Genomic DNA, 24,952 nt, shown 5'->3' on the forward strand with positions numbered 1-24,952 from the left:
CCTGACCCCGGCCCAGCGCCCCCCACTCGCGCTCCTTGCACACAGGAGCCGCTTGACAGTGCTGAAGAAACGCCAGTTTCTGGGTCCGGCGGCGCACGACCTCGGCCCATTACACAGGCCGGTAAACCGAGCGCGACGGGGGGTGCTGCCGCGCCCGCGGTTTCCGCTGGACAGGCAAGGGGCCCCGGCCGGGGGCGGATCGCTGCGGGAAGGGACGCGCCGCCGCCCCACGCTTCCGTGCCCAGCTGCGCCCAGCTGCGCTCCTGCCTCCCGAGAGCCGCGGTTGGCTGCGGCTCGGAGGCCGCTGATTGGCCACCGCGGCCCCGGCGCGGTCCCCAATTGGCTGTGACGCGCGGCCGGGCGAGGCCCCCGCCGGCGCCTCCGCCGCGCCTGGTGCTGAGCGGTCATTGGGCGGCGTGATCTCGCCGCGGTTCCGCGGCCCTGCCGCCGCCGCCGCCGCCGCCGCCGCCGCTGCTGCTAGCAGAGCGCACCGGGCGGGCCGGGCGAGTGGCCATGGCGGGCGCCGAGGACGGGCCGGGTCAGCAGCCGGAGCTCGACGAGGATGAGGCGGCGTATTGCCGGCGCTGGGGCGCGCAGCACGCCGGGGCCCGCGAACTGGCCGCGCTCTATTCTCCAGGTAAGACCTCCGGGCCCCGGCTCTGGGCCTGCAGTCACCAGCCCGGGCTGCTGACAGCGACCCCGGGCTCCCCAGATCGGAACCCCAGCCTCGGGCCCTGATGTAGAACTCCAGCCTTGGCTGCTAAACTTGCACATAGTGTCCCCAAGTCCGGGACCCCACCCCAGGGCCCCTCCCAAGCTCCAGGCAGAGCTCCAGGCACGGGGCTTTCTAGATGCACAGACAATCCCTGTATCAAGGAACTGCCATATCAGCTCCCCGGGCCACATACAGAGCTCCCATCGGACCCCCAGATCCGGATCCTAGCCTCAAAGCATCCGCGGCTGCAAAGAGCGCCCCTAGACTTGGGGACCCCCATCCTAGGCAGCCCGTCTGCTGCCTGCACTGCCACTCCCTCTACCCGCCCTCCCCCCCGGCCTCTTATAAGTCACATCCCATCCCAGGTTCCTCAGATCCGGAATTCACAGCCTAGGGCCCCATCTGTGCCCCAGCCAGGGCCTGGGCAGCAAACAGTGACCTCACCCACCAAATCTGGGCACGTCAGCCTCTCTGCTCTAGGAACCGCAACTTAGGGACTCCCGGCTACCTAGCGCCCCAGACGCCGCCCTTCCCCCAAGCCCTATTCTGATTAGAGCTTCAGTGGCCACAGACCACCCCCTCCCCCAGCAGAGAGGAGCCTCCGCTCTCACTCTATTCCGGTATCCCGGTATCCCGAGTGGTGAGGGCACTGTAAATCTTCTAGCTTAGGCTCCTCCCATCTGCAAGCCGCAAGTCCAGCCCTTGCCCCTTTCCCATTGCAGGTATCAGCCCCCTCCATTCTCCAAACCCCACAACAGTTTAGAGACCTTTGCCGCCTGTTCTGCCCCGGCTCCTTCCCGCTGTGCCTACCATTTATGCTCCAGCAAGCACCGGCTCCACCACCCTTCTCTGACTTCCAAGAGAGCCCAGGGAATCTCACTGCGTGGGGGGGGGGGGGGGGGGGGGGGCCCCCCCCCCGGGGGGGAAGGGGAGGGCCGGGGGGAACCCCGGGGGGGGGGGGGGGGGGGGGGGGCGGTGGCCTGCCCCTAGGGGTTAAGGAAGTGCCATGGAGAACTCCAGAGTCAGGTGACTGGAGCCGCAGGAGGCCCCTCCACCCCGATGTCGCCATCACACCAAGCTTTGTTTGTCAAACATTCTGACATCTTTTGCCAGGGGACAGCCACCATGCACAGCCCTTGTCTGGGGTGGGCATGGTTCCACTACCACCGTTGGCTTTCTACCATGACTGGCTGGGGTTTGCATACCATCTCTGCCATTGCTGGCTTTGTGACCTTGGGGCATTTGCTTTCTTGTTGAGTCCTAGGTCACCAGAGGCCCTTTATGGACTTGAAATTCCATGCTCTGGATGTGGTTGTGTTTTTGTTTGTTTGTTTTAGTGACTTGGGTACCTGGCACATGATACTGTAGTTTCTTTAGCTTGTTCCCAAAGCACCTAGCCTATGGACCTAAAACCTCCTGCACTCCCTGGGACAGTCTGGGCTTGGCATCCTGACTGCTTCTTATTGTGTGACCCAGGCCAAGCCACTTTCCCCCTCTGAGCCTCAGTTTTCTCATCTCCAAAATGGACATAAAGTAAAGTTTACCTGTTCCTCAGGTAGTGTTTGGGGGAAGAGGAAATGAGATCGTCCACTTTGATGCAGTGCCTGGCATGCAGTAGGTGCTCCCTATTGCTCCCCCAATAGGCTGGTGTTTCCTGTGAGTCTTCAAGTAAGGGGTTGCACCTCTCTCGTCCTCAGACTCACCATCTGAGACTCAGGGTAAGGATTCAAAGGCCTCTTCCTTTGGTGTCCAGCTCTGCCCACCTGAGTAAACCCTACCCACTTTCAGCCAGATAATACTCAGGGATTCTGAGCTCCCCCAAGAGACTGATCCTTTCTCCATTCCCCTGATGATTGCATCTTTGTCTGGTTCTGATTTCCCCCAAGTGCCCTTCACCCTCTGAAGAACAGCCATGCAGGGCTCTGAGAGTACAGACAAGCCTCCAGATGCCCCCAAATCTTCAGTAAAGGCCTTTTCTCCTCTTGACTCAGAGCTGGAAGGAGGCCAGGTGGTGAAGAGTGAGGAGTGGAGAAGCAGGAGACTGGTCAGACTGGTTTCTCCAAATTTCATAGATCTCCCTCCCTCTGTCTCTGTTCCTTTCCTATGTGGCCTTGCAGAAGTACCTTGACCTTCTCTGGACCTGACTTACAAAATGAGGAACCAGGCTTGGGGCACCTGGGTGGCTCAGTGGGTTAAGCCTCTGCCTTCAGCTCAGGTCATGATCTCAGGGTCCTGAAATCGAGCCCCGCATCGGACTCTCTGCTCAGCCAGGAGCCTGCTTCCCCCTCTCTCTCTGCCTGCCTCTCTGCCCACTTGTTATCTCTCTCTCTGTGTCAAATGAATAAATAAAATCTTTTTTTTTTTTTTTTTTTAAGATTTTTATTTATTTATTTGACAGAGAGAGATCACAAGCAGGCAGAGAGGCAGGTAGAGAGAGAGGAGGAAGCAGGCTCCCTGCCGAGCAGAGGGCCCGATGCGGGGCTCGATCCCAGGACCCCGAGATCATGACCTGAGCCGAAGGCAGCAGCTTAACCCACTGAGCCACTCAGGCGCCCCGAATAAATAAAATCTTAAAAAAAAAAAAAAAAAGAGGGACCAGGCTCAATACGTCTGGAGCATCTTTGTCCTGGTCTCCATTCTAGGCCCCGAGGGCAAAGCAGTGAATAAGATAGGAAAAATAGAACTGGCATTTTACTAAGCCCAGTAAATAAGGAGAAGAAATCCCTTGCCCAGTGGTGGCAAGCATTATGGAGCAATTATATAGCAGGAAAGGGGGAAGTGAAATGTTGTTGGGGGCAGTAACATTTTAGAGAGGGGCCAGTTAAGGCTTCACTGAATGAGTCATATTTGAACACAGACGTGAAGGAAGGGAGGCCTGAAGATATTTGAGGAGGGATTGGTCCAGACCAAGGACCCAGCAAGTGCAAAGGCCCTGAGGTGGGAGCATGCCCAGAGTGTTTGTAGAATGCCAAGGAGTCCCATAGGCTGGGGGAAAATGAGCAAGGAGAGAGTAGGAGAAGCGTCTGGGTTCCAGGACTGAATTCTTGATATTCTTGGGGCCAGAGATGGACTGGCAATGTGACAGTTGGCAGCAATAATAAGGCAGTTAACATAACGGAGATTTCTTTAGCACTCTTTGTGCGGGACGTTTCCTTCATGTGATCTCGTTTCATCCTCACTCCAACTGTCTCAGGTGTGCCCTCAGTGCTAACTGCATTTTTTAGGGGAGGAAATCGAGGCTTCCCCCCACCACCACCACCTCCTGTAGCCTCCTCATGGCCCAGCCCCTACATGTGTTCTTCCTAATGCTTGTCCCGTGTGGGATCAAGCCTGCCTCTGCCCCTCCCAAAGGGCAGGGTCAGCAAGGCCAGGACTGCTTGTGTTTGATTTGCCTGGCACTTCATGGGCCCCCTGTCCATCCTGAAGATGTTTCCTGAGGCTTAGCAAAGAGGAGAGCCTTGCCCACAGTCACACAGCCAGTCAGCGGCGGGGCTAGAACCAGAACACTGATGGAAGGAGGGGGGATGTTCTAGGTTCCGTGTTCTTAATCGTCACTGTGGAAGGGAGCCAGCCCAGGGTGGGTGTGCAGGAGAGGCCCAGTGTTCCAGGTCAGTGGAGCAGCATGTGTGCAGGGCCGGCGGGAGAACGAGTGGGCCTGGTGTCTGCGAGGAACTGTGAGTAGTCTGATTGGGGCGGCACAGGGTGGCGGGACGGCCCTATCCTGTGGGCCCCGAGTGTCTGGCCAAGAAGTGGGGGCCTGGTCCCGCGAGTCCTGGGAGTCATGGAGGGTCCCCTAGCCCACTGCACTCCAGGCTCGGGGTTCACGCAGCAGCCTGCCCTGTGCCAGGATTTTTGAAGGCCCTAGCAGGCTTGGCAGGCCTCGTGGGCAAGCCTGGGGGTAAGGCTTCGCACAGCTTCCCAGCAGGTACCCACTGAAACCTGGTTATGTGTGTGCCACATCTCAGGGGCTCCAGGCTCCGGGGGTGGGCCCTCAGGGGTCACACCACCCTGGCTAACTACACATACCTCTGGCCCTGGGGGGTACAGGATCTCTTAGCTTGGGGTCAGGGCAGAGATTCAGTCCCCCCAAATGGGCCTGACTGAAGCCAGAGACCCGGGGCCCCTTCCCAAGCTAGGCCTGGTCCCTGCCACTCTGGGCTGAGTTTTCTCTCTCTCTCCCTCAGTCTCATTCTTTTTCCATTTCTTTGTCTCTCCTCTCTGGCTACACTCTTTTTTAAAACTTCTTGTCTCCCTATAATCTCTCCATGTCTCTGTTTTTCCTCTCTTCCTGTCTCCCCGTTTCTTATTTCTCTGTGTCTCTGATTCCTGTTCTCTCGCATTTGTTGGCCTCTGTCTCTTCCTCTGTCTCTCTCCGGTTCCTGCCTTTTCTCTACCTTCTGTCCCCGCACCTCCCCGACGCCAAGGGCCATCAGAAGCGCAGGTTATTCAGGGCTTGTCTGACTGAAATGAGGAGAGTCGGGCCTGATGCCAAGCCCTTGGCCGCTGAGGCCTGCCCCCAGGAAAGCAAAGATGGCCAAGGCCTGGCGCCTGGCCTCCCTGCTCCTCCCAGCCGTCCACAGCCACCACACGCAACAGGCCAACAGGCATTCACTGCCATAACTCGGAGCCCAGATCATGGACCCTGGCCAGGCCAGGGGCTGGCTCAGGAAAACAGGGTCCAGCACTCTGCCAGAGGTGGCCCGAGCACTTGTGTCCTAACCAAAGCCCTTCTCTCCCCCTGGACCTCAGTCTGCCCATCTATATAGTGACGCTGCTTACACCCCTCGCCTCACAGGCCCTGCCAGGCTAGCTGTCTGTGCTGTGACTTTGGACCAGTCCTTTCACCTCTCAGGCCTCATTTCTCCCTCTGTAAGACAGGGCAGATGGTCCCCAGCCCAAAGGGTATGGTGAGGGCTGGCCGAGCTCGTCCGAGCCACTGTCACAGTCATGGTGCTCAGTGAAGGCCACTTAGTGTTATAGATATATATATATATTTTAATGTATTTATTTGCAGAGAACACAAGCAGGCAGAGAGGCAGGCAGAGAGAGAGAGAAGCAGGCTCCCCACTGAGCAGAGAGCCCGAAGCGGGGCTCGATCCCAAGACCCTGGCATCATGACCTGAGCTGAAGGCAGAGGCTTTAACCCACTGAGCCACCCAGGCTCCCCCACAGATGTATTCTGTATGGATCAAAGTGGAAGCCCTTAGGCTGGGGAGGCTCCGGATTCTAGAGGCCAGAGATGGATGCCATTTAGCTGGGGACTAATCAGATTTCAGGGACATTCTCCAAGACACAGGGAGAGAGCTGAGCACTCTTTAGAACTAGGAGAACTCTGAACATCCAGGCTAATGTGTGTCCCATTGACAAGCCCAGGATCCAAACCCAGCTCTTCATTTTCACCCGCTGAAAATGAAGATTTTTTACCCTCCAAAAATTTTTACCCGCTGAAAATTTTTACCCTCAGTTTCCTCACCTGGGAAGTGAGATTACATAGCTCATCCCTGGAAGCACTGAGACTTGAGGGAGTGACCTGGTCTCCGGGTCAAAAAGGCCCCCAAAGGAAGCCACCCAGTAGGAGGCCACAGGAAAGAGACTGGGCCGAACCAGGAGCTCTTGCCCCCATCCGATGGGGGTGGCCAGCCCCTGCTGCTCAGGCCTGGGGTGCCCAGAGCCTTGTGTTCTCAAGGGAAGCAGGAAATCAGAAATTGTAGCTGATTTTTTTTTTTCTTAATGTAGCTTTTTTTTTTCTTTCTTTTAAGCCGAGAGCAGAATATCCTGGAGGGCACTGGTCTGTGGCATCTCTAACGTGGGCTGCCCCGGCACCCCGGCTATGCTAGGCCTCGGCGTGTGTCGGCCATTGTTACTGGCTACTCCATTGTGTTGCTGTCCCTGCAGTCCGGGGGGCGGGCAGGCAGGCTGGCGTGGACAATCCCCTTTTCCTTACCCCTTCCACCTGCCCCCTGCGGGCTTCTGCTTCCGAGTCCCGGGCCTGGGCCACAAACAGGAACCAGAAAGGGGAAGGCCGTGCTGGGCCAGATTACAGTGACCCCAGGTAGGGGCCACTGGAGCAACAGGGTCACGTGGCCCAAGGGAAATGGCCACTAAGAAGTGGGACTCGAGAGGTTCCAGGCTACTTCTGCTGCTGTGGGACTGCTGTCGGGTCCTCGCCCTCGCTGGGCCTTGGTGTCCTCATCTGTATGAGGGGGGCCAAGGGGATGCCACCCTGGGCATGTTCCTTCTCCTCTCTGACCCTCGGTCTTTTCACAGGGTGAGGGGAGGGCTGCTGTTCTGATTCTGGCCCAGGGCTCAGCCTGCTTTTGTATGGCCTGGCCAAGGCCCTTCTCTCTCTCTGAGCCTTTTTCCCTCTCAGGATCAGTGGAATGCCTGATATTCTCTTCTAAGGTGCTTCGGTGAGGGGTACCCAGAGACAAAGCCTGGCAGTTGTCCTCTAAGATTCTGTTAGATACTTGTTCATTCCACGGGCATTTAGTTAGTATCAGCTCTGTGCCAGGGCCCTGGTGAGCAAGCCAGACATGGTCCTGGACCTCCTGAGTTCACATTCGGGTCGGGGAGGGTGGATGTCATAGGGGCAGCCCTATGCCGGGAGAGTCCAAGAGTCATGGATAGCCTCCTGGAGGTGGAGGCTCCAGGCCGAGGTCTGCAAGGGCATTGCCAGAGTCTCTCCGGGTCAGAAGGGAGTGAAGGGAATAGCAAGCATTAAGAGAGGACAGACACAGGAGGAACCCTCTCTCTCTGCCGTGTCCCCTTCAGTTGTTAATCACTCACAAGGACCTGCCCGGCCGTAGGGTCCTAGTCGATAGCTGACTAGCTGGACAGCCTTACATTCCTTCCTTGGGACCACTCTGACCCTCTGATCTCTCACCTGCAAAATGGCATCACCTCAGCAGGTACCTGACACAGAGCAACTGCTTAGTAGATGTTAAACACTGATGATAGGAAAATTATTATCATTAAGGGTCTTCCATGCCCTTGGGACCAGCTGCCTGGGAAAACAATATCCCCAGGGGTCCTAGAGCACAGTCTGCACCGCCCACACAATGTTTTCCTCCCCCCCCCTTTTTTTTAATTTTAATTTGCAATTACGAAAGATTTTTGATAGGGGAGTGCATTCACAAACACAAAATCCCAAGGGGAGTAAGTGAAAGCCAGTCTTGATGAGGTAGCTTTTTCTTTTCTTGCATAAATGGCTGCTGGTTAGCCCTTGGCTTTCTTGCATTCAACAGTATGTCCGGACATCCTCTGTGTCCACATATAGACAGCCACCCAGGCATTTTTGCTGGCTGCAAGGATGCCGCGGACCAAATTAATTTGGCTGATCCCCCGGGCTTTGGCCACTTGCAGTGTTGGGACCCCCCAAAAGACACCACAGATGGGGCTGCAGTGAGTGAATCACTTGTCTGAGCTCACATGCCTTTTAAAAATATGTGGCAGAGGGCTGCCTGGGTGGCTCAGTGGGTTAAGCCTCTGCCTTCAGCTCAGGTCATGATCTCGGGGTCCTGGGATCGAGTCCTGCATCAGGCTCTCTGCTAGGCAGGGAGCCTGCCTCCTCCTCTCTCTCTCTCTCTCTCTCTCTGCTTGCCTCTCTGCCTACTTGTGATCTCTGTCTGTCAAATAAATAAAATCTTTTAAAAAAAATATATGTGGCAGGAAATTTAAAAAGATTTCATACCCGTGTCCTCATTTCTGGCTTCTCTTGGGAATTAGGAGCTCAGGCACTCTGGGCCCATACTCCCACCTGGCAGGAGGCTGCCCATTAGTGACCTCCTTCACAAAGGGCATAGGGGCCGCACTCCACGACCCCCTCACAGCCCACCTTACTCCATGTCCCGTGCCTGGCCCCTCCTCTCTTGTGTCATGCTCCCAGACCCCCCTGCTCCCAGCAGGAGCCGTAGAAGTGATGACCAGGCCCATTTCTCCTAAACCCGTGACATGTTAGACCCCTGCTTGGTGGACGTTGGGCAGGATCTGATCCTCTGAGGTTAAAAGGTGTTCGTGGCCTCCACCTCCAAGTAATTATGTACAAAAGGGGACAAGTGATGCCACGATGTCAGAAGAAGCTCATTAAAGTTCCCTGGAGTGTGTCCACGGAAAGCCCACAAGGGCCCAGGAGACAAGTTCTGGTCCCATCCGCCAAAGAATTGGCCTGTGTAAGGCCAGCTTCGTGGGCCGGTGCCTTGGGCAGACTTTTCCCCTTCTCTGGGCCTCTGTGACTTCGTCTGTGAGATCTTTTCTTCACAGCAGCGCCTACATTCAGCCTGTGCTTGGCGCGTCAGGCTCTGTGACCGTGGCAGGAGAGCTCATACAGGTCCGGCTCTGCCTGGCTTCGGTCCACAGCCCCATGGCCTTTGCCGCCCAGCCTGCACTCACCCCCGGCCTCCTGTCCCCACAGGCAAGCGCTTCCAGGAGTGGTGCTGCGTGGTCCTGTGCTTCAGCCTCATCACCCACAACTTGGTCCACCTGCTGCTGCTGGCCCGCTGGGAGCACACGCCTCTCGTCATGCTGGGTGTTGGTGAGTGCCCGGGGTCCCTCTCTCTGCCCGCCTCGGGTTCCCCAGGGGTCAGGGACCCACCTGCTGTGCGCATGCCCATGTGCACATGTGAACCAAGGACATGCCATGGGAACCCCACCTCTGTCTCGGTGACACCTCCATTCCTCCTCTGACTTGGGCCAAAACCCTTGGCATCGGCCTCAGTTCCTCTCTTTGTCTTCCGTTCCACATTGAGACCCTCAGCAAATGCCCTTGGCTCTCCTTCCTTCCTTCCTTCCTTCCTTCCTTCCTTTCTTTTAATGATTTTATTTATTTGAGAGCGAGAGAGTGAAAGAGAGCACGAGTGGGAAGCAGGAGGGGGGAAGCAGGCTCCCCATTGAGCAGGGAGCCCAATACAGGTCTTGATTCCAGGACCCCAAGATCACAACCTAAGCTGAAGGAAGACGCTTCACTGACTGAGCCACCCAGGCGCCCCTTGGCTCTATTTTCAAAATGTACCCAGAATCCAAACATTACCTTCCACCTCCACTCTCCTCACTCTGGTCCAGCCACTGGCCTCTCCTGCCCAGACTTTTGTGGGAGCCTCTTCCCTGGTCCCCAGCCTTCCCCTTTGCCCCCACTGTTCATACTCACTGGTAGCCAGAAGGATCCCATTAGATCGTCGGTAAAGTCACGCTACACCCCCCGTTCTCTGTATACATAGAATAAAACACTGACTCCTCAGTACCGCCTGGCCCCAGTTCCTCCTCAGACACCATCTCCCTCCGCTCTTCTCTGGGGCATCCTGCTCCCTCCACACAGGCCGCCTCATTGTGTCTCCACCATGCACTTTTGGACATACTCATATCTCAGGGCCTTTGCACATGCTGTTCCTATGCGTGGAACTCTTTTCCCACAGACACCTACCTGGTTCACTTCCTCATCCGGATCTCTACTCAGAGGTCACCTCCTCAGGGAAGCTCTCCCTGATTACCCTTCAAAAATAGAAGCCCTACCATACACCATCCCCTCGACATACTCCATTATATGTGTATTTATTTGCTCAGTACCTGTCTCCCTCCACTCAAATCTCAGATCCCTGAGAGCGGACGTTCTTGTGTGTTCCCTGCTGCAGGCTCAGCCCCAAGCAGGAGGCCCGGCACACAGTAGGTACTCGATAAATACTTACTGAATCAGGGAACAAAGGAATGAGCAAGCCGCAACTTACAGAACCTGCCCGTGTTTCCCACTGGTCAGGCCTCCCCTGTCCACAGCTGGGGAGTCAGATGCCACACTTGTCATTTTCCAGACGAGCAAACTGAGGCCCAGAGAAGGCCCAGCCAGCGTCACACCCCAAGCCAGAAGCACAACCTCGTTCTTCACTCACTGTCTCCACTCCCAGGTCCTGGGGGGACTCCTTTCCTTCCTGTCTGTGCACTGGCCTCCCCTCTGCCCTCAAACTCAGGCTCTCCTCCCCTCCCCTGCCCCAGGCACCCAGGCAGAGGGGGCAGCTGTGCCCTTGGTCCGTCCTCCTGGCCCACCCCAAGTGTTCAGCTCCTGCAATCTCATTAAAAACACTCTGGCCGCCTAAGCCAATAGTGCTCAGGCTGGCTAACAGAGCCATCTGGGTGTGCGGTAGGGTGGGCCTGTGCTGGGGGCTGGGCCAGCTGGGGGAGAGGGAGTTAACCCATCTGGTGCCGGGGAGCCTGGGCCCCTCTCGGGAGCTACACGTGTCCCCTTTGCCCTGGGGTGAGAGGGACCTCCCCTGCAGCCTGTCTGCCTCCAAGCACTGCATTCAGGGACAGGAATGTGGCTGGTGTGAGCCCTGTTGCCCCAACTGGGGGTGGTTACGAGCAGGCCCTGGGTTCCAGCCCCAGCTCTCCTGCCCCGTGGCTGTGGGGCTTTGGGCGGGTGTGCTTGCATCTCTGGGCCTTGTTTTCAACATTTCTATACTGGGGCTGCTCGGGGTACCTGCCTCCTCGGGCCGTCCCGAGGCCGAAGTGCAGCTGCGTGTAGCTGCCCAGGGACCGGTGACAAAGCAGAGGTGGGGAGGCAGCCCCGACGCACCACTGTGCTGGGCAGTGGATATTTCCCAAGGGCCTACTGTGCACCGAGCCGCACACTGGGCGCTTTCAACTCAATTCTCTGAGAGGCTGGGTGACTTGCCAGTTGGCCCTCCCCAGAGCAGCTGCGGAGTCTGGGGTCATTTGCCCAGACATGCCTGGCTCTCAAGCCACAGCCTCTCCCAGCAGGGCCGTCCAGCCTGCGGTTAGCACCTGGAGGAGAACATGTCAGAGCCCTGGTGTGTGTCCCAGGCAGGTCACCACCTCCTTTCCCTGGTTGGGATCAGAGCTTCCAGTCCCTGGCTCAGGAGCTCTCTGGCTGTCCAGTCACCACAGGTGACACCAGTTCCCCCATCCCACACCTTTGCCTCTGGGTGATAAGAGCAGACAATCTCCTGATAGTGATGTTTGCACAGTCCCTAATCGATTTAAGTAGCCACCCTGATTTGTGTGTTAACACGCAGGAGGCCAGGCACCATGCCAGTCTGCAGAGCCTACCTCTGGCCCAGCACTATCTCCCCAGAGGCTCCAGTGCCCCTGGCAGGCCCTGGAAACCAGGAGAGGCGGAAGCATGGAAAGGTGCCCAGTTAATAAACACAGACTGATGATGCAATGCTGGGAAGCAAAACGAAGATAAGAGAACAGGCAGGGAAGGCCTTTCTGGAAAAGTGGCATTTGCTAGGACACCTGAAGGAGGTGAGGGAAGAGATTAGACAGGTATCTGGGGGAGGGGTCGCAGGGAACAGCAGGTGCAAAGGCCCAGAGGCTGGTGTGTGTCCAGGGAACCGACAGGAAGCCAATGTGGCTGAAGAAGGCTGATCCGAGAGGTGGCCGTTCAGAGAGGTGGGAGGAGGGGGGTGTAGACAGCAGGACTGTGGTCTAGACTCTGAGTTTTGTTCTGTGGGCCACGAGGGGCCACTGATGAGCTGCAGGGAGGATGGATGGGGGCGGGAGGACTGGAGAAAGGCGAGCATGGTGGCCCAGACTGGGTAGGGCAGTGGAGGTGGTGAAAAACCATCAGATTTCCGGCAAGCTGTGCGAGGCGAGCAGCCAGAGTGCCCCGTCAGCTCGGTGGTGGAGGTGAGGAGGGCCTGTCCATGGCAATTCTCAGGCTTGGATGGAAGGGACGAGGTGGCCATTAATAAAGGTGGGAAGAGGCAGCTGGGGGGTGGGGGATGCTTGAGCTGCCTGCCTGAGAGCCTGGGCAAGGTGCCAAGCACAAAGCTGGAAATCTGAGTCTGGAGTCCAGGAAGGTGGCCAGGGATAGAAATCTGGGGGGTCCTCGCAGTAGAAGAGGTGTCTGAAGCTCAGATGCTGGCGGAGTGCCCGAAGGGGCTGGTACAGGCCGAGAAGAGGCCCAAGGCCCTGGTGGCTCCAGGCTGGCGGGGGAGGAAGAAGAGCCAGCCAAGGGGGTGGGCGGGATTACAGAAGGCAGGAGGAGAGTGTGTCTCCAGAAGACTTGGGGGTCCACTAGGAGCGGCCGCGGAGCAAACCAGCAGGATCGGGCAGCGAGGGGACCACCGGATGTGGCCACACGGAGGCCATCAGTGACCTTGACAAGGACAGTATTGTTCTCAGCAGAAGCGTGAACAAATGAACATCCCTGGGAGCCTTGAGCTGTTTGCTGAGCGTGGGCGCTAGAGAGCTGGCCCTTGAGGACTGAGTAGGAGTTTCTGGCGGACTAGTAGAGGGGAGGGCGTTCTAGGCAAGGGAACACAGTGAATGCAAAGACTGGTGTTGAAGTCTGAAGTTACCTGGCCTCAGGTCAGGTGAGGAGTCAAGCTGAAACCTGGGAAAAGGTGATGAAGGTGATGAAGCCGGGATTTGTGAAGCCGGGATTTGGCCCAGGCCCCTGTGGAGGAGCTTGGCTTCAGCTGATGCCTTTTTTCTTTTCTTTTTTTTTTTTTTTTTTTAATTTTTATTTATTTATTTGACAGACAGAGATCACAAGTAGGCAGAGAGGCAGACAGAGATTGGGGAAGGGAAGCAGGCTCCCCACTGAGCAGAGAGCCCGACGCGGGGCTCAATGCCAGAACCCCGAGATCATGACCCAAGCCGAAGGCAGAGGCCCAACCCACTGAGCCACCCAGGCACCCCTTTTTTCTTTTTTTTAAGATTTTATTTATTTGTCAGCAGGAGAGAGAGCGGGCAGGGGAGGGCAGGCAGAGGGAGAAGCAGGCTCCCTGCTGAGCAAGGAGGCTGATGCAGGCTGGATCCCTGGATGCAGGGATCATGACCTGAGCCAAAGGCAGACACTTAACCAATTGAGCCACCTAGGTGTGACCACATCTGTCTTAGCTGCTCTCCCTGTCTCCATGCCAGGCCTTGAAATTGGAGGGGACTAACAAGGCACAGCTGGCCGACCTGTGGCCACATGAAGGCCCCACCTGGTGGGTCAGGGTAGCCTAGAATGAGTCCTGTACCCTATTCAGTGTCCTGCACATGGGGTGCTGACCAGCCCCAAGCTGCCCCCAGAATGAGCCAGCTCCAGCTACTGCCTCCTACACTGGGACAAAGACGCCCTGTGTGTTTGCCTCAGCCACCCCTGCCCCCATCACAGCCTCTTCAGGCAGCAGGCCAGGAGTCCTGGAGTCACTGCTCTCGAAACAGCCTCTTGCACAGGCCCGGGGCTCACAGAGCCTCAGGATGGGGTGTGCTTCTCTCCAAAAATAATTCCTGACACCTGGGGCGCCTGGGTGGCTCAGTGGGTTAAAGCCTCTGCCGTTGGCTCAGGTCATGGTCCCAGGGTCCTGGGATCGAGCCCCACATCGGGCTCTCTGCTCAGCGGGGAACCCGCTTCCTCCTCTCTCTCTGCCTGCCTCGCTGCCTACCTGTGATCTCTATCTGTCAAATAAATAAATAAATAATCTTTAAAAAAATAATAAAAATAAAATAATTCCTGACATCTGTCCAAAGCACACATCCCTCCCTGCTTGGGCCTGCAAAGGCCAGGTGCCGGTCATTTGACAGATGACAAGACTGAGGCCTGGGGAGGGGGGTAACACCTAAGCTACTAACTAGGGCCACTCCTGGGAGCGTTAACCATATCCCAGCGACTGACTTTACCAGCATCAGCCCAGTTCATCAACTGATCATGCTTAAGGAAAGTAAGTGCTATTAACGTCCCCATTTCTCAGACCGGGATGTGAAGGCTCAGCATCATTGTGAACTGCCCTCACGATTGTCCCTGGCTACTCACCTGCAGCCCCAACCGCCCTTTCCCTCCAAGTCTGGAAAAGTCAGGATGGGTTGGGCCCCATCGCTGTGGACGTGAACTAAGATGATGCAGTTTTTCAAAAACAGAGTTTATTTACTAAAAGTTTTAGATTTACAGAAAATCAGCAGGGAGTACGTAGAGTTCCCACACAGACCCTGCCCCCAGTTGCCCTTACTGTTAACATCTTATATTTTACATTAGTGTCTGTACATTTGTTACAGTTAAGATACCAATACGGATACATTTATTATGAATTAAAGTCCATCGTTTATTCCGATTTCCTTAGTTTCGACCCAGTGTGGCCTTTTTCTGTTCCAGGATCCCATCTAGGATCCCACTCACATTTATTTCTCATGTTCCTTTAGGTTCCTCTTGGTTGTGACAGTTTCTCAGGCTTTCCTCGTTTTTGGTGACCTTGACAGTTTTGAGGAGCCCTGATCTCATAGGATGTCCCTCTATGGGAATGAGAGAGTGCGCATATATGCAGTGGGGAGGAGGAGAGGGAGAGGGAGAATCAGAGAGCCCGATGCGGGGCTCGATCCCAGGACCCTGAGATCATGACCTGAGCCGAAGGCAGACGCTTATTGACCCACTGAACCACCCGGGCACCCCCATTTTTAACATCTTTGATGCAGGGCCTGGCACACAGGGAGAGCTCTGTAAGTGGTAGCCACTATCATAAATATTGTTTTTCTCTTATTTTCATTATTATCATTCTTGTCATCTGTAAGGATTAAATGCTTACGACGATTAAGGAGATTAGATGTGTAACCGGTTTACGACTAGCCTTGGTCCAGTTTAGGGATTAAGAGAGATAAAGCATTTAAGGTGCTGGCACAGGGCCTGGCACCTGTAAGTGCTCCATAAATGTTGAGTGAGAACAAATACGTAGCTGGCATCTTGGCCCCCGAGGCAGTGCAGGCACGTGTCTGCCCACAGGCTTGCGTGTGAACGTTCACAGCCTCGACTCCTAGCAGCTGCACCTGGAAACCACCCAGACGTCCAGCAGCTAAAAATGCCCCATGGCGCATCCCGACTACGGAATACGGCTCAGCAGGAAAAAAGGATGTGCCGTGACAGATAAAGCAGGGCGATGTGACCTAGCACCTGCCTGGGAGGGTGGCTTTAGCCAGGGGTCTGGGGTGATGTTTGCCCCGAGCCAAGGAGGATTAGCCCCCCTCCCCCTGCTGGGGATCTTCAGGGAGAGATGGAATATGACATAGGGGAGCAGCAAAGGCAGAAGCCCTTTGCTTGGGGCCACCTGGGTGGCTCAGTGGGTGAAGCGACTGCCTTTAGCTCAGACCATGATCCCGGAGTCTTAGAATCAAGCCAGGAGTCCTGCTCTGTGCTCAGCAGGGAGTCTGCTTCTCCTTCTCCTCCTGCTTCCTCTCCCCCCCGCCGCCACCACTTGTCCTCTCTCTGCTCACTCTCAAATAAATGAATGAAATTAAAAAATAAATAAAGATTTTATTTATTTGAGAGAGAGAAAGAGCACAAGTGGGGGGGGGTGGGAGAGACAGAGGAAGAGGGGGAGGCAGACTCCCCGCCGAGCAAGGAGCAAGACCCTCGGATCATGACCTGAGCTGAAGGCAGTCACTTCACTGCCTGAGCTACCCAGGCAGCCCTAAATAAAGTCTTTTTTTTTTTTTTTTAAGATTTTATTTATTTATTTGACAGAGAGAGACAGCAAGAGAGGGAACACAAGCACGGGGAGTGGGAGAGGGAGAGGGAGAAACAGGCTTCCTGCTGAGCAGGGAGCCCGATGCGGGGCTCGATCCCAGGATTCTGGGATCATGACCTGAGCCAAAGGCAGACACTTAACGATTGAGCCACCCAGGCGCCCCTAGCCCTAAATAAAATTTTAAAGGAAAAAAAAAAAGCCCTTGGCTTTAGTCCCCAGCCTTCCCCACTCCCCTAGCCCAGGTGTCACCGAGGAGCAGGACTGCCCAGCCTAGACGGCACCTAGGGGTTTTTCTGCAGCCTCCACAGTGTCCCAAGGCCCTGGTCCCCTGTCACCAAGGAGGTAAGGACCCCAGAAGAACTCAGAGAACCCCTAAAAGGTTCCTGGTGTGTCTCAAAAGATTTTTGTGGAGTTGACATTCTTGAGCGAGGGAGACCATGAGCAAATAGAGGATAGGTGCTTGGAGAGAAAGAAAGGAGACAGGAGATGCTGGAAGCTGGGGGTGGTGATAATTTTAGATCAGGTGTCTCCAGCAGATGTTTGACAAAGCCCTGGAGGAAGTGAAGGAGTGTGCCACGCCACACCTGGGGAAGGAACATTCCCAGCAGAGGGAACAGCAAATGCAAAGAGAGAGAGAGATGCAGAGGCATGTGAGGGTGTGCAGGGGGAGAGGGAATAAGCCAGGAGGGCTGAGATGGCAGTGAGCAGGGAGAGTAATGGGGGACGGCACTGGGGTGCTCCCTTGTACAGGCAGTGGGCCAACCTGCCTCAGTTTCCCCCCGTGTGCAGGGGAAGTAGATTTGGACCTCAAGGCAGGTTAAGAGCCCCGCTGTGCCACTTGCCATCTTTGTGGCCTCTGCCTAGTCCCTTCTGTTCTCCAGGCCTCCTGTTTCCACCTCTGTAAGGAGAGCGTGAGGATGGTACCAACTTGGAACAGACTGTGGGGACCCACTGAGATCAAGCATGCAAAGAGCTTGTGTCTGGTACCAAAAGTGCTCAATAAATGACAGCTGCTTTTTTTGTGTGATGACCATTCCCATCCACCTAAAGGAAACTAGGACACAGAGAGGTTCAGTATCATGCCCAACGTCACACAGCTAGTGAGAGACAGCTAGGATTTAAGTCCAGATCTGACAGCTCTTAACCTCTGTATTATACTGAGCCCTCAAGTGAGTGAACGGTGTTGGGGTCTTTGAGGGAACCCCAGTCCAGTTCCGAACACATTGAGAACAAAGTCAAGGAAAAGGCTGCCAGAGACCAAATCGTGACATTTATTGTGATAAAAGCCAGGTTGGGGAGGAAGGCGTGGCTCCCGTCTACTCGTGAGGTGTTTGCCGACAGCAGACCCCAGAAGGATACTTCCGTCTAGTCACTGGCAGCACTGGAACAGAGCAGGCTTCCCTCTAGTGCCTGGGGGCCAGAGAGAAGCGCGCAGTCAGCTCCTAACAGGCAAAAGTTGAGTTGATCTGCTCATGCCCAGTTTATGTCCTCCAGACTCACCGAGCGATTGAGTCCCCACATATACCCTGGGCAGAGCAAGTAAAGGGACAAGAGTGTTACACCTAAGGCTCCATTCAGAAGGGAAAAAGCAACCCAAGTAGAGAAGGGACATCACCCCCCATTACAAATGAGTGAGTGAGCAGGCAGGCGAGTGAACAAGGGGCTCCTTACTGTGGGGTGGATGGCAGGACTGTCCCTTGGGGTCCCCCACCCCTACCTCACCTTCCTCTTGTCCACAGTTGCAGGAGCTCTCATTGCTGACTTCTTGTCTGGCCTGGTGCACTGGGGAGCTGACACTTGGGGCTCTGTGGAGCTGCCCATCGTGGGGAAGGTATGTACTGTTGACCCAGCCCTGCCACCTAGCAGGGGGTTGGGCTGTCTGACCTTGGGTGAGGCCCCTCCCTCTCAGAGCCTCCCATTTCCCTGTTTGAAAGACAGAAACCATTGTTCCAGTCTGACCCCAGGCCCCTCCTCTGGGACGAGAACAGACTAGAAAACCCCCTGGGATTTTCTGGAAGCAAAAACATGAAGCCTGGGATAGTCAGAAAGCTTTGAACCCCCTGAATTTGGGGGCCACGTCTTGTTCTCTTTTGCCAGCCCTGGTGTCCCTAACTGTTCGTTTAATTGAACTTAACCTTCTGTCAGGTTCCTTTGGTTGTGACAAAGTCCAGTACAAGCTGGCTTAACCAAAGGTCATGATTCATGTAACTGAACAGTAGAGTGGAACCAACGTAAAGCGTTGCTGGGTCCAGTAGGACAGACCCAGAAGTCCAGTCATACCATGTTCTCATGATTCTTTCTCTCTCCACGGCTCCCTCCGCTTTACTCTCTGTTGGCTTCATTGTCACCTAGGCTTTTCCTTCATCCTACCAGCTTGGCCCTGTCGGTGGAAGGAGAACTCTCCTTTCCCACAGTTAGAGCCAAAGTCCCATGGCTCCCTCCCACTGGCCCAGCGGAGGTCACATGCCCATCCCTGTCCTGCACTGTGGCAGGGAAATGGTCTGATTGGCCAGGCCAGGATCACATGCTCACTTTTAACTAGGGGGTTGGTTGGTTGGTCAGCCCCATCGGAACAGCATGTACCAATACAAGAGGAAGATGGGGAGACGGTTACCATGAGGGGTGTGGCCGTGGGGGAGAAAAAGAGGGCGGCCTGCCTGCCACTGTGAGAGGCGTCCTCAACTGTATCAGAGTGGGGAAGAAGGGTAGAGATCTCTGCGACTCCCCTCCCACCCCTGAGGGGGAGACTGAGGCCCTCAGGGGGCAGTACCATCCTGAGGTCCCGGCCAAGTCATTAGGACTGTCTTCTGCCAAAGCTGTTGAGGCCTGGACCCTGAAGGCCGGGTGGGCTCTGCGTCGGCAGCATGGTGGAATGTTCCGGCATCCCAAAGGCCAGGAGGCGAGCCTGAGTCTGGTGTGCACAGGAGGTGGTAGAGAGGGGGCTGGCCGCCACAGGCCAACTGGTCCCATCTGTCCCGTCTCTGGCCCCCACCCTCATCCCAGGCTTTCATTCGACCCTTCCGAGAGCATCACATCGACCCCACAGCCATCACCCGACACGACTTCATCGAGACAAACGGCGACAACTGCCTGGTGACCCTGCTGCCCCTACTGAACATGGCCTACAAGTTCCGCACCCAGAGCCCCGGTGAGTGCACCAACCAGCGGAGGGGCCAGAGTCCCCTTGCAACCTTAGAAAACACTTTTAGTTACCGTCCTGTAAAATTGCAGTATATAAAAATCTGTGTTCCCAGCTTCTCTTGGACAATCTGCTCTGGCCATCCTGGGTCCTTGTTCCCATTTGGCTTCATGGAGCAGGAGCCGTGGCCGCCATCTTTAGACGGTCCCCATGACCCCTGCTGCCCGACCCCTGGCCCACCTTGCTCCTGGGTGTGGCCTGCCAGGCCCTGAGGGCCGCTGGCTTGGCTGCCCTGGCTTAGTCATGAGAATACAGGCTGTGAACTCAGGAAGTTCTGAGTTCTGATCTCTCCCTGCCTGTTTGGGGGAAGAAAGAAAGTCATTTTCACCTCAGTGAGCGGCAGTTACCTGTCAGGTGGGCCGGGGAGGAGGGGGGTTGGTGAGTACTTTCCCTGTGCCAGGTCTTATTCTAACAACTTGACCCCTTGTGGATCCTTAGAGCAGCCCCTCCCTCTGTGGGTAGATGTGAGGAGTTTCTGTGGTACAGTGGCCGCTGCAGTGCCCGCCTGTATCCTCTTACACAGGCAGGCGCCCATCCCCCAGTTGCCATGAGTGGTGGCTGCTCCCAGCTGTCCCTTCTGAGAACTGCCAGAGCAGGTCCCACCTCTCCCCTTGGGATAAGTCTAAAGCCTAAGCCTATGGGGTGCCTGGGTGGCTCAGTGGGTTAAAGCCTCTGCCTTCGGCTCAGGTCATGATCCCGGGGTCCTGGAATTGAGCCCCGCATCAGGCTCTCTGCTCAGTGGGGAGCCTGCTTCCCCTCCTCTCTCTCTGCCTGCCTCTCTGCCTACTTGTGATCTCTCCCTCTGTCAAATAAAATAAAAATCTTTAAAAAATAAAAATAAAAAATAAAATTAAATAAAGCCTAAGCCTAAAGTGACAGGAAAAACCTACAGAAGACCAGCCCTCTCACCTCGGGTGGGACCACCTCTACGAAGCCATTAACCCTCCAGAGCTGCCCCCCAGGATCAGGCGGAGACAAGACTCCCCTAACCCCATCACTGCTTAGCTCTCCCCCTGCTTCCCTTACCCCCTCAGATGTTTTTCTGAACAGAGGACGCCTCTCCCATTCCTCCTCATATAAATTCTGAGCACGTGAACCCTTGTCTCAGGCTCTGCTTCTAGGGAACCTGGACAAAGACTTACTCCCATTTTACTGATGACAAGGTTGAGACTCAAAGAGGCAGAGGCACTGACCCAAGCTCATATAGCCAAGAAATGTCAGAGCACGGACCTGAAGCCGGCTCTGCCTGACTCCAGAGCCCACATCTGTAATTTTTTCATCCACTGACTCCATTATCTGCCCACTGAACAGAAGAGAAGACTGAGGCCCAGAGGGGAGTCTGAACTTGCCTGAGACCATTGGCAGGGGCAGGGGGGCAGGGAGAGGCCGGGAAGCTGTCCCAGCGCAAGCGGTGAGGACCAGGCTGGTGGTGGCCCCGCCCTGTGACCACCCTGTGGCCCTGTGTGCACCCCCTTCTCCCCGACCTGCAGAAGCCCTGGAGCCGCAGTACCCCTGGGAGTGCTTCGTCTTCTGCCTGATCATCTTCGGCACCTTCACCAACCAGATCCACAAGTGGTCCCACACGTACTTTGGGCTGCCACGCTGGGTCACCCTCCTGCAGGACTGGCACATCATCCTGCCACGCAAACACCACCGCATCCACCACGTCTCCCCCCACGAGACCTACTTCTGCATCACCACAGGTGCGGCTGCGGGGTGACCTGGAATAGGCCATCCCCACCCCACCCCCGCTGTGGCTCCATCCTCGGGGTCACTAGGGCAGAGGTCACAGGAGGAGGTGAGGTGCTGGAATCCTTGTCCAGCAGGAACTTGCTCTTACAACACCACAGACCTACTATGTGCCGAGCAGTCCAGGTGCAGAGGACACGGCAGTGCAAGGGAGCCAACCTTCCCCACTCCCCCCTCCCACCTCGTGGGCTAGGATTCCAGCCAGCCAGCCAGCAAATACTTGCTGAGCACCCACCGTGTGCCCCACACTGTCCTGGGCTTAGAACACAGCACTAAACAGACACGGGCACAAATCCCTGCCTTGGTGGCGTTCCCGTTCTCGTAGGGGACATGCCAGACCGTACGTAAGTAGTACATTTAACCATGCCAACTGCTCTGGAGCAGAACAAAGCAAAGGGTAGGAGAAGGAAATGGGGGCCTTCACCCTTGAGAGAAGGCGGTGAGGGCCTCCCTGAGAAGGTGACATTTGAGCTGGGGGACAAAACAGTGCAGATCTGAAGGAAGAGCACGCCAAAGCCACAGGGAGCAGCAGGTGCAAAGTGCCTGAAGGAGGAACGCACATGCCTGGTTGGTTTGAGGAACGGCAAGGTGGTTCGTGTGGCTGGAGCGAAGGGCATCGGGGGCAGAGGAGAGGGGAGATGACTGAGTCTAGATAAGAGAAATGCCCCCCCTATGGGGGGCAGAGCAATGTGAAGGGCAGAGAGTCATGGAGTGAGGAAGCAGAAGTAGCTGTTCGTAGAAGGAGGTGAGGAATCCAAAAACAAGTGTGAGAGGGACCTGGCAGCCAAGTCAGGACAGACCAGTTCAGACAAAGGGAATAGCAAGTGCAAAGGCCCTGAGGCAGGAGCATGCCTGGTGTGGCTGAGGAACAGTCGGGAGACCCACATGCCATTGGTTGTTCACGGACTGGTACCAAAGGTAAATGGAGCTGGTTTGCCGGGGCCAGCTGGCATCCAACTTAGGCGTGGCAGAGCTGCTCTCAGCATCCGACAGCAAGTCAGGCCGGCATTGGCTCTTACGAGTCTCACAGACCTCACTGGGTGTCCTTTTTCTCCCCCACAGGATGGGGCCCACAGCCCCCTCCTTACGTGCCACCTTCCCCCGCTGGGCTGTGAATGGCACTGTGGCAGGCGCCAGGTGCTTGGTCCGTCAGAGGGCCCGGATCAGGCACAACTCCTGGTTTGCACAGGGAGCAGGGGGCGTTGCCTTTCTGGAGGCAGAGCGGAGAACCACAAGAAATATTTTTTTGCATGTCTGAAAGTCATGTTCTTTAAGGGCAGGGGGAGGGGTTAGAATTTAGGCTGTTGAGGAGATCAGGTCACTGCTCAGCCAGGCCTAGGATCCCTCCTGGTTTGGCCACCCACTCAGGAGACTCCACTCCAAGCCAGTCTTCACATCTGGAAAATGGGATGAATAGTACCTACCTCATGATTGGGGGCGGCGGGGGTGCTGTAATAGAAAGTAGGATTGTAAGCAGTATTTCTGGAGCATCTACTCTGCGCCAGTGGGATCCCCAGTGGGAAAACCTGGGGGTTCTGCCGTGTGGAGCAGGACATTCTAGTTGGGAGTTGCAGAGAAAAACCAACACAACACGGGAAGGTGGTGAATTAGAAGGTGGAGAATGGTTATAGGTTATCATAAAAGCTATAACAAAACAAAAGAGGGTGATGTGTCAAGGAAGGCTTCCTGGAAGAGGTGGCAGGTGAGCCCAGTGATAAGAAACGCTGCCACTGTGCCTGGCACATACTAAGCACAGGGTAAGAAAGTGAATGAGTGAGAGGACAGTGGCATGTCTGAGCAGCCCCGAAGCCCATTAGTGGGAGGTCCCCTTCCCCAGACTCCTTGGTCAGCCCTTGTCCCCTGCCCTATACAGACTTACTCCTCAGTGTTCCTGCCCCAAGCAAAGCCAGCCCTTTCCTTCCCTCTCCTCGACTGCTGCTCTCCCATTCAACCCCCCGGTGCCCTCTTTCCACTGCAGGTTGGCTCAACTACCCTCTGGAAAAGATGGGCTTCTGGCGACGCCTGGAGGACCTCATCCAGGGCCTGACCGGCGAGAAGCCTCGGGCAGACGACATGAAATGGGCCCAGAAGATCAAATAGCTCCTCCGAGCCTGCCACCTTAACTGCCAACCTTCCCCAGCCCCCCAAACCGAAGCCATCTGCCAAATTCCAGCCTCCTCGTGCTGACCCCTCCAGATGGAGAGGACGCCTCCTGGGCTGGGCCCGGGCACCCCCCAGCCCACCCCTTGTGACACAGAATACTTGAGCCACTGATTTTTCTTTTCCTTTTTTTTTTTTTTTTTTTTTTTTTTTTCATTTTCTTTCCTGGGCCCCTCCCCAGCCACCTGAGCTGCTCTGTCTCCGAGCCTGACTCTGCAGAAAAAGGAGCTCCACCCTGCCAGCCATTCCTTGGGTAGAGGGGAAGCTCACCCACTCCCTGCCCTCCTCCAGGCCCCCCGCCTCACTGGGCGGCCCTTCAGTGTGGCTGGCACTGGGGCCATGGAACTGTCTTCTCTGTCTTGTTTGCCCCAGCGGTCTAGGAGCTGCCCCAGGCACCACCTTCGGCCTGGCCTGTCCACCCAAGGATGGCCCAAGTGCAGCAAGCGCCTGAGGGCAGCCGGCCGGAAGAGGCAGGAATCCCCTGCCCAAGCCTGGACCTCCTCCCCCTGTCCCCTCCCCAGCTGCCCATGGGATTCCAGCCAGAGCTGATATTTCTAATCAAAGGATGTGTTCACAGAGCGCAGCCCCTGCAAAGGGTCCTGGTCTTTGGGAAGGGACTACAGAGTCCCCTTTGGCTAGGGGGATGTCCGAGAAGGAAGTAAGGGGCTTTTTTGTTTTGGTTGGTTTTTTTTTTTTTTTAAAGGTGCTTGCTTGTTTAATGTAAATAATAGAAAGCCTTAATATCTTTTCTGTAACACGGAGTAATATTTTAATGTCATGTTTTGGATGTACATAATATATTTATAACAAAGCAGCAAGAGTCTACTTATCCTCGGCTGCCTCGTGTTTCCTGGTTGGCTGGTGGGGAAGGGGGGTGGTTAAGGATCCTAGAAGGTAAGGCCCCACCCCCATCCCATTCCTAGCTCCCCGCTTCCCATCTTGGGCTCAGAATGGGAGCTTCGTCACCTGAGACAGTGAATCAATGTTGCCATCTGCTCCACTTTTGGAGGGGACCCACGGCTGGATGAGGAATGTTCTTCCTGCAGGAGATCATGAGGGTAGAGTGATGAAGGCAGATCCCTATTAGTGAATTCCTTCAGCAGATGTTCTTGGCATGTGCCGGGCTCTGACCTGGACACTGGGGCACACAGCAGTCAACAGACAGACAAGGACTTAACCCTGGTGGAGTTGACCTCCCGAGGAGACAATAAACATAAATAAATGCACATGTACATTCAGATGGTGATTTGTGAAGAAAATAAAAAATAATGTATCATATTGGAAAAGCAGGGTGGGGTAGCTTTGGCAGGGTGGTCAAGGAGGGTCTCTCCAAGGAGGGACATTTAACCTGAAACCTGTGGGAGAAGATGGAGCCAGCTGGGGGAAGAGGCTGGCAGACTGGATGGCAAGTGCAAAGGCCCTGAGGCAAGAACAAGTTTGAGGTTTTTAAAAGACAGTGGGCCGGACTGGAGTGAATACTGGGAAAGTGGAAGATATGGTTGGAAAATTAGGGATTTATTACATGGAGCCTCAAGGCTGAGGAAGTTGGGAGACACTAGACATTTTAGACAAATGAGTATCTTGTTCATTTATCCACTGAAAAGACGTTATAAGCCACCTCCCGTGTGCTAGGCACTGAGATTCAGTAGTGAACATAAAGACATTACAATCAGTATCTAG

The 24,952-nt window shown here is 55.6% G+C and overlaps 1 protein-coding gene across 2 annotated transcripts; it reads left to right on the forward strand.

Moving 5' to 3' along the window:
- Positions 1–472: 472 nt before the first annotated feature.
- On the forward strand, positions 473–23,392 carry LOC111141411 (transmembrane protein 189). 2 transcript variants are annotated; one of them, XM_022493936.1, is made up of 6 exons: positions 473–637; positions 9,126–9,245; positions 17,904–17,995; positions 19,168–19,312; positions 20,854–21,066; positions 23,091–23,392. In XM_022493936.1, exons 1-6 carry the CDS (start codon positions 514–516, stop codon positions 23,210–23,212), a joined length of 816 nt encoding a protein of 271 aa, XP_022349644.1. In that variant the 5' UTR covers positions 473–513; the 3' UTR covers positions 23,213–23,392. The 2 variants fall into 2 exon arrangements, with proteins under 2 accessions (XP_022349644.1, XP_022349645.1); XM_022493937.1 differs by having other exon boundaries at positions 17,904–17,986.
- Positions 23,393–24,952: the final 1,560 nt, after the last annotated feature.

This window comes from Enhydra lutris, unplaced genomic scaffold, assembly GCF_002288905.1.
Source record: "Enhydra lutris kenyoni isolate GAN:26980312 unplaced genomic scaffold, ASM228890v2 scaffoldscaffold6, whole genome shotgun sequence".
Lineage (NCBI taxonomy): Eukaryota > Metazoa > Chordata > Mammalia > Carnivora > Mustelidae > Enhydra > Enhydra lutris.

Excerpts from the sequence above, each read along its gene's own strand:
- LOC111141411 (XM_022493936.1), top strand. The coding sequence starts at position 514 with ATGGCGGGCGCCGAGGACGGGCCGGGTCAGCAGCCGGAGCTCGACGAG. Across the intron at positions 638-9,125 it reads GGCCGCGCTCTATTCTCCAG|GCAAGCGCTTCCAGGAGTGG; the intron begins GTAAGACCTCCG and ends CTGTCCCCACAG. Across the intron at positions 9,246-17,903 it reads TCTCGTCATGCTGGGTGTTG|TTGCAGGAGCTCTCATTGCT; the intron begins GTGAGTGCCCGG and ends TCTTGTCCACAG.